At 39.1% G+C, this 9,103-nt stretch overlaps 1 protein-coding gene across 1 annotated transcript; it reads right to left on the bottom strand.

Moving 5' to 3' along the window:
- Nucleotides 1-359: 359 nt before the first annotated feature.
- Nucleotides 360-8,893, bottom strand: LOC107274481 (gastric triacylglycerol lipase-like). The gene is made up of 4 exons (XM_015753671.1): nucleotides 8,792-8,893; nucleotides 8,380-8,578; nucleotides 543-778; nucleotides 360-458 (listed from the first exon to the last, which is right to left on the bottom strand). The coding sequence occupies exons 1-4, from the start codon at nucleotides 8,891-8,893 to the stop codon at nucleotides 360-362; spliced, it is 636 nt and encodes a 211-aa protein (XP_015609157.1).
- Nucleotides 8,894-9,103: the final 210 nt, after the last annotated feature.

Here is a 9,103-nt window from a genome sequence, read left to right as displayed (position 1 = left end):
CCGCTAATCGAATCAGTCAAATCAAATAGTCAAATCCAATCATAAATCAAAATATTGAATCCAAAAAGCGACGTTAACACCTCGGGTGGATAAAAATCGTTATCCCCACTAGTTTTAACGTATGCCTATCGAGGATATAAGCAGCGGCTTCCTCGATAGGAATTCATTCGGTCCACTCGTATCTATCTAGACGAATAGACAAGACCCTTGTACACCACGAGATGGCAAGAAGCTAGTAAATATTTGGAAAGTGTAAATTATCAAAAAGCTAGGAGAAAACCAATCTTCTGTTCCAGAGCGAACCAGTGAAGAGTATTGTACTGCAAACTGTGGGAACTCATCCTCGGCAGTTCCTGGTCTTAGAAAGCATTGTGTCTCCACCCTGTATCAGGAAATCTGCTATCCTTGTAGATATTCTGCATCGAAAGCATTGTGCTGGAGCTGTTAGAAATCCACCACTACAGAACAACCACACTCCTTAAAAAGCTCAGATCCCAATATCATTGTGATTAGTAGCTGTCTGAGCATTCCATAGTTCTTACCAGGCCTAAGGAATCATTGTGATACCCCCTAATGTCAGGAAGGGCATCCCAATTCCCTGTGCATTCTCCTGCAGTGAAGTTATTGTAATAGAACTGCCAGGACTGCAGACCATCCACAAAAACAACCGACCTTAACCAGTTAACTGTGATTGACGAGTATACTCGTCTTGGAGAAGTGGCACGATTTTGTGTATTGACGAGTATACTCGTCATGCGTATAAAGTAGTGACCATTGGCTATTTAAATTGTAATTTTTGAGAAAAACAAAACATATTCTCAAATTTCAAGATGTTTAGAATATTTTGAAGCCAGGCCAGAATAAAACAAACGAATACAAAATATAAATAATTTGAGATAAACTCGTGCGTCCCGTATGCACCGACCGGCTTATCAGTTCGTAAAACGAATTTATTTGTTTGAATTCATATATATTATACAAAAAATATAATGGAACGTTATCGCGAATGAATTTTTTACTAGAATTTGTTGAGGATACTATTGCATCATATTCAATAACACGGGAAAAGTCGACACAAACTCGGCCGTCTAGGCCTAATGTAACACAATTACACGGGAATCATACTCTGGATTATATACCCGGAACTTCAAAAACAAAAAATCCTACCCGAAGATGTGCATGTTGTTATAAACGGAAAATCAGGAAAGAGTCTCGTTACTGATGTTACATTTGTAAAGTACCATTATGTGTAACACCCTGTTTTGCAGAATACCACGCCACAGCAGCAAGTTAAATTTTTGCATTTAATTATTCTTTTCATTTAATTTTTCTTGTGTCTTTTGACTAATAAGAATGTAATATATGTTTAAGTTAACAGAATAAATATAGATTAGTAATAAAAGTGTCAATTTTATAAAATAATCCCATCTTTTTGATACAATATCTTAATAGCGACACTTACTCGGTGATTGACGAGTATACTCGTCTTCGCTCGATTTCGGCGACACATATAGGTGCGCGCTCGCAAAAGGGGACGCCACAGTTAACTGGTTAAAAAGATTCAGCTCCCAATATCATTGTGATTAGTAGCTGTCTGAGTTGAACCTATCCTTAAAATAAGGGATTCAGCAAACGGGGTTCAATGTGATCTCCTGTGAGTACTGAGTCATTATCATCCGAACCAATAGCTGGCCCACGGTCTTCGGACGCATTGTGCAATCTGCTGTATTGTGGTTCTAGCTACCTCTTTCCAATCCAAAAGGCTAGCAGAGAGAATAAAGTAAACAAAAACACTTCTTGTCGCCTGTGGTACTACTAGCAACCTAGAGACAATTATAGAGTGTGTGCATCTGTGAGAGAGAGCAAACTAGTATATTAAGGATACCTAGTCTGTAACTTATAGGACAATATATCATTATTTTGTTATTTTAAAAACTCCAGTGTCTAAATTGTTTCTGAAGACGCCTGCCCAGTGCACAAACTCTACAAAAAGTCTCGTGATTCCGAAGGCTATAAAATCATGCAACGTCTCAATACTATTTTGAATTCTCTATGTACAACAGTGAAATGCAAAACAAGTTATTGACTATCTCACAGTTAGTTTATTATTAAATAAATATCAAAGATAAACTTAACAAAATCAGCGCCAAATAAGTCTCCGTACATAGCAACAAAATTGCGTGTCAGTTATCGATTTTTTAAATTCTAGCCGTGATTAATGATCGGTTGGTCCTTTTAGCTTTTAAAACTTTCCTCATGCGTTTTTCCATTGTGTTAACTAATTTTTCAGTCACAGTATGTTCGATACTGTTCCATTCGTGTAATATTGCACTTTTCAATTCCTTTTTGTTTCGAATATCACGTTTTTTAAGCTGTCGTCCTATTTTATCCCATAAGTATTCTATAGGATTCATGTCTGGTGATTGTGGAGGCGTATGGAGTTGTTTGGGCACGTTATATAACAACCATTCCTTAACTTTTCGCGCCGTATGTTTGGGATCGTTGTCTTGCTGGAATATAAAGGACTCCCCGAGATGTAATTTTCTTGCACTTTTATGTAAATTATCTTTAAGAATATTTAAATAAACATTTTGATCCATTTTGCAGTCAATAAATTCCAGATTTCCGACACCAAATGCACTCATACAACCCCATACTAGTACTCCGCATCCATCATGTTTCACGGTGGCACACAAATTCTATCATCCATCTGTTTATTTGGTTTCCTCCACACCATAACTCGTCCATCAGAACCAAAAACGTTAAATTTGCTTTCGTCACTAAATAATACCGAGTTCCAGAAACTAGAATGCTTATCCATGTGTGCCCCCGCGAACTCCATGCGTGTTGTCTTATTCACTTTACTGATAAACGGTTTTTTCCTAGCTACACGGCCGTTATATCCAGCTTTTCTAATAATATTTCGAATTGTTTCAGGTACAACCTTAATATTGTAATGCGTTTCAATCATACCGGCCAATTTCGGTCCACTTGTTTTCGGTTCATTTCTAATTGTTTTTAAAATGGCACGTTCATGATATGATTCCAACTTTCTTGGACGTCCTGTACGTTTTCGATTTTGAATAGAACCGGTATTATTGTATTTATATATAATATAGTGCACGATAGAATGTGATTTCTTTACTATTTGTGCAATTTTTCTGACCGAATGCCCTTCTTTTCTTAATTTAATAATCAATTCACGAATTGGGTTTGGTACTTTTATATCACAGAGTAATTGTAAACTGTATCGTCGTTTTCTGCTTGTTAATATTACACTGACATAAAATTTCCTCTTAATACATTTTGTCATCTTTGTTTATTTATATTATCCTTACCATTCGCACAATGTACAGAGACTTATTGGGCACTGATTTAGCTAAGTTTATCTTTGATATTAATTTAATAATAAACTAACTGTGAGATAGTCAATAACTTGTTTTGCATTTCACTGTTGTACATAGAGAATTCAAAATAGTATATATATATTTTATTAACTGCTATATTTTAAAAATTATACATGTCTAAAAATGTTCATGCTTGATATACGGAGACTTTTTTGGCCCACTGTATATATTATATATATATTATATACACAGGGTGTTCGTTATGAATCGCACTGTAGTAACATCGTTGCATTCCTTGTCAAATTCTAATGAATAGCTATATTTTCATTTTTTTATTACATATATCAAAATTTCGAGATAATCAAGGTTGAAGTTGCAGTATTGCGACCAATCAGAGCGCGTTTAAACGGAGCGTAGATGACGTCGGGAGTCAGCCTAAGACCTGCTTACCCTAGGCAGGAGCGTAGATGACGTCGTGAGTCAGCCCGAAAGACCTGCTTACACGAGGCCAATAATACTAAGAGTATTGTCGTAGTGTCCCTGTTTATCTGCATGTAATTGAGTGAGATACAATCGCTCGCTGTAACGTCACTGAGTTTCAGAAGGTACCCTTTATTCTTTATAATGTCTATTCCTTTAATGTGACAAGATAGTTGTACCAACGTATTAAATTTTGAGTGGTCCTGAAAAGGACCGATTTTGATCTACGCATGACCGAGCTTGGATCTGGACATGCTAATCTGCAACAATTGCATACATTTTCTATGATAATGATTATTCTGAAACAGTAAATATTGTAGAGTACGTAACATTTTTATCAGGATGTCGCCTATTAAGATACCTAAATACATATTCTTGCGCTGCTTGTGTTTGGCTGCTATAACATTGGGCTAACACCCAATACATGTCGCAATATTCTCTCATAGAATAATTACTCATAATGCGAACTGACTGTGCCCGCAATGTGAAGTGAAATAAGTTGTGATTTGTAAACAAGTCATTCGACCGCAGTAGACTTACTACTGTTTACAAATTACAGTCTATTTCGCTTCATATTGCGGAGACAGTCAGTTCTATCACTCGTAATGCGATCTTGTAGTCGAAACAACATAAATAGAACTGACTGTCTCCGCAATATGAAGCGAAATAGACTGTAATTTGTAAACAGTAGTAAGTCTACTGCGGTCGAATGACTTGTTTACAAATCACAACTTATTTCACTTCACATTGCGGGCACAGTCAGTTCGCATTATGAGTAATTATTCTGTGACAGAATATTGCGACATGTATTGGGTGTTAGCCCAATGTTATAGCAGCCAAACACAAGCAGCGCAAGAATATGTATTTAGGTATCTTAATAGGCGACATCCTGATAAAAATGTTACGTACTCTACAATATTTACTGTTTCAGAATAATCATTATCATAGAAAATGTATGCAATTGTTGCAGATTAGCATGTCCAGATCCAAGCTCGGTCATGCGTAGATCAAAATCGGTCCTTTTCAGGACCACTCAAAATTTAATACGTTGGTACAACTATCTTGTCACATTAAAGGAATAGACATTATAAAGAATAAAGGAAGGGTACTTTCTGAAATTCAGTGACGTTACAGCGAGCGATTGTATCTCACTCAATTACATGCAGATAAACAGGGACACTACGACAATACTCTTAGTATTATTGGCCTCGTGTAAGCAGGTCTTTCGGGCTGACTCACGACGTCATCTACGCTCCGTTTAAACGCGCTCTGATTGGTCGCAATACTGCAACTTCGACCTTGATTATCTTGAAATTTTGATATATGAAATAAAAAATAAAAATATACCTATTCATTAGAATTTGACAAGGAATGCAACGATGTTGCATTTCATAACGTTTCATAACGAACACCCTGTATATTGTGACGTGAATTTCGGAAATTCAGCCACAAAGATTGCTAGGAGTAGGGAAAAGACAAAATCCACCTGCAGCGATCCTCCAAACGTCAGTCACCCGACATTCCAAAGACGGGTTTGCTTGTCTCGCTTATCGTTTTTTGCACTCTGTTTCTGCCTATCGTCCTTTCTACTTATTTCTGTTCCGCCTTTCTGCTTTTTCGTTTTTATTTTTATTTTTGAGCTTTCCTATTCGCACTAGCCTACCTTCTTTACCGTCCTGGGCAAATCTACGTCTACACCACGAGCACGAGGGTGACCGCCAACGAGAGTTCCTGAGCTACCGGACGAGCGATCGACAGAGGTTGGACCAAACTGCTGTTCGTTCCGGAGGACTTCCGTGGACCCAAGGAGACCCGGGATGGGATCCCTCTACTACTTCTGCCAGCCGCCCATACGGACCACAAAAAAGGGCCTTCGCCACTCCTGCCGCCGATAGGAGGAAAGGATAATCCTCTATCGTGCCGCCCAGTCGCCGAACGTTCCCTAGCGTTCCTGTTATCAGTGGCCCCCGGAGAAGAAACCAGGGCCTACTCTTCGCTGGATCCTGCTGCTCGCACCGAGGACTCACGATCGGCCGCACCAAGGATTCCCGCGCTCAGCTCGGCTCTCTCCGCCTATCTGCGGACTCTAGCGCCTAATGCTTCGTCTCTGGCTATCGTCAAGCGTTAGATTTACCTATTCCGTATTATTATATTTTGCTATCGCTCTATCGTGCGAATTAGGAATTAATAATTTATGGAGGGGGGCCCCTAAGGCTCTTCCTCTAGCGACGAATTCCGACTCGTTCACTTACGTTTGGAGCGTCTTAGCCTGTGGTTATTTTCTCAAAAGTACCAATCGTGAACAAAGACTAGTCGATTTTGCCGTAATTGGACTTATTGAAATTGAAGGAAGGAAGTCCCTGAGCTTACCTTGCCCGATCTCGCTGTCTTTGAAAGTAGCCAAATTGAGGGAAGGAAGTCGGAAGACTTATTTTGCCATTCATTACTTTATCGATTTGGTGAGCACCTTTCGTTACCGTTATTTTGGAGATTTTGGTGAATTTAATTGCAGTAATCCCGTCTAGGCACCGGATATATTTGGTGAGCACCTTTCGTTACCTTTATTTTGGAGATTTTGTGTGAATTTAATTGAAGCAATCCCGTCTAGGCGCTTTGTCTCGACGGCAAATTTTCTCGCTTACCGGGACTGAATGTCGTTCCAGTCCCTCTAAGTAAAAGGACGATAGTGCCGGATACCGTTATCTCATTTGGTTTTTCTTTTCTTACCGTAGAGTACTTAATATTGAATATATTGTAATTAATTGCGTTCTGCGGTAACTTGGTGCTTTGGAATTGTCGAATCTTTTATAAGTTACCGATTATCTTCTCGACCACGTGGAAACACCTAGGGTCCCGGCGTCTCCGGCTGGGCCGTTTCCCGTTGAGTCTGTCCAGTTGTTTCTAGCGAATATCTTTTGGGGCTTTTCTATCTTTTCCGGCGTTATATGTCGCTTTATTCTATTGAACTTTGACTTTAAATAATTCTTATCTTTGCCTGATATTGCCCATGTGTTTCTCGATTTCATTATTAGGAATGGCATCCTCCTCTTTATTTAATTAATATTTCGATTTCTGGAAACTCATAATTACTGTCTTAGTGTAATATTTTCGATACCTTGCGCCGTTGGTCGAGCGTAGAGTGACCTTTTTTTTTTGAGTAATCACCCGAGTCGACAATACAGGACGCACTGACTATCAGTGGCGTACCTATTAATTTATTTTTGCCGATCACACTATTCTGGCGATCATTTTTTTCGAGAGCTTGCCATTTCTTGTAACTAATTTACCTTATTTGTATTACCTGTGTTAATTTATTTAAGTGTATTTTATACCTGTGCGCTGATCGTCATATTTATATCGTGCGTGTTCTGACTCTTTCCAATTGTCGGGAAATTTCGCGAGTGAATTTGTTATCGCTTTTTCATACCGATGCGAATTTAATCCTTTGTTCTCGCGTGTATTTCGTAGTTCCCGATTGATTGAAATATTGTCGAAAGTATATTTTGCGTCGGCGCGGATCCGTCCCGCTGCCGTGTCGTGTCGCCACAGGGCCGTAGTCCCTCGCTAATTCCGCGTTTCGTTTTAAGAATTTTTGTTTATATAGCATCCCTCCAGAACCTATCACTTTGTATTAGTACTTTAAGGATTTTGTTACTTGGTTTCGCTTTCGCACGTCATTGAATCTCGCTAACAATTTACTTTATCTTTTCTGCTTTTGACACGTTGTAGTTTGCTGTATGGCTTGCATGCCGCTTTCTTGCTTTTCCTAATATAGCTTCGGTGCGTTAAACTTACTTATTTCTCTCTGCTATCTTTCTTTTACCTATTCTCTTTATCGCATGTCTATTCCTTCTCCCATCTAGCCTCTTGAACGCCACGACGCTCTCCCAGGTGAGGTAGCCTCTGAACCGGGTATACCTTTGGAGTTCTCGTCGACCGCTTGATTCTCTCTCTCTCGCTTCTATTTCTACTTTTCTTCGTGCTTCTCTCTATTATCTTGGCGGTGTCGCCGTATTCGTGTCTCGCTTGTCTCCCCTATTTGGCGGTGTCGCCGTTTGTGACTTCGTGCTTTTACGTTCTTGGCGGAGTCGCCGTTTATTATCTTTCTCTTTATATTTTGGCGGTGTCGCCGTTTATTAATCTTTCTCTCTTCTATCTTGGCGGAGTCGCCGTTTCTTACTACGCTCTTTCCTATCTTGGCGGAGTCGCCGTTCCTATTTCCTTTTCCCTTTCGTTGTTCCGAGCTTTCCCGCGGTCTCTTCAGATTTTCTAAGATCTCGAGTGCCCTGCACTCGCGGTGTTCTCCCCGGAAATCACCTGGCGCCCAACATCATTTAGTTTATCGCGTATCGGGTCTCGTTAATATCGAAAATCTGGTGAGAGAGAATTATTCGGCGTTTTGCGTACGGTTCCCTACTTTCTGAATACCTTTTATCGTCAATATACTCTAGCGGTGAGATTTTGTTTTGGGGGAATAATGTCGCAATATATATTGTGCGGATTCATACAAAAAAATAGTCAAATAAAGTTATTGAAATAAAATAAAGATTACCCAATGAGTTTCCTGGTCCCATGATGACCCAATCTGCCGAGCTACCAGCAAGGCCATGTAGAATCACTACAGGAATTCCATGTGAGTGTAGCTTGAAATTTGGTTTAGTAGGAATTCGATGAACTTCTAAAATGTATCCATCGGCAGTCACAACATTGTGTATTTCCACAGGATATCCATATTTTTTCACCAGATCAGGCTAATCATAAATATTCTCACATTATAGGTTTCAAATAATTTTTATCCACCACTTTTGATTTTTATAACCAAAATGAATTATCTCTGAACTTTTTTCTCTTACATAACATCGAGAAATATCAGTATCGTTTTCGTTCCATAAATCTCAATATCTATTCTCAAATCACGTACTCTCCACTAGTGAGATTTACCTTACAGCGTAGACGGTACTTACAGTTTTAAGTTCAATGTCGGGATTTCTATCTAGTCGCGAGAGCACAATTCGCAATAGCAGGTTGATCACGACAACGAAACTGGTTTTTGCTTTAAATGCCATCATCGGCGCTTGTAACTCTTACTACTGGTTTACATATGCAGCTTATATATCCTCCACGCCTTCTCCATGGCTGCTATTCGGTTCACGCACTTTTATGCTTCGTACGGGATTCTCGATAACACGCTTTTCTGTTAGTCTGATTACAGTTTATAACTAAAGAATTTTTAATGTTTTATTGCACAAGATCTCATCTATCTAAATAAAAAATGA

The sequence above is a fragment of the Cephus cinctus genome, unplaced genomic scaffold (assembly GCF_000341935.2).
Source record: "Cephus cinctus unplaced genomic scaffold, Ccin1 Ccin1_scaffold0098, whole genome shotgun sequence".
Lineage (NCBI taxonomy): Eukaryota > Metazoa > Arthropoda > Insecta > Hymenoptera > Cephidae > Cephus > Cephus cinctus.
The sequence above is the reverse complement of the archived record's forward strand: the minus strand, read 5'-3'. Positions and strand labels throughout refer to the sequence as shown.

Excerpts from the sequence above, each read along its gene's own strand:
- LOC107274481 (XM_015753671.1), bottom strand. The coding sequence starts at position 8,893 with ATGGCATTTAAAGCAAAAACCAGTTTCGTTGTCGTGATCAACCTGCTA. Across the intron at positions 779-8,379 it reads GGGACCAGGAAACTCATTGG|CCAATGGTCACTACTTTATA; the intron begins GTAATCTTTATT and ends CAATTTAAATAG. Across the intron at positions 459-542 it reads ACAATGATTCCTTAGGCCTG|TGGTGGATTTCTAACAGCTC; the intron begins GTAAGAACTATG and ends GTTGTTCTGTAG.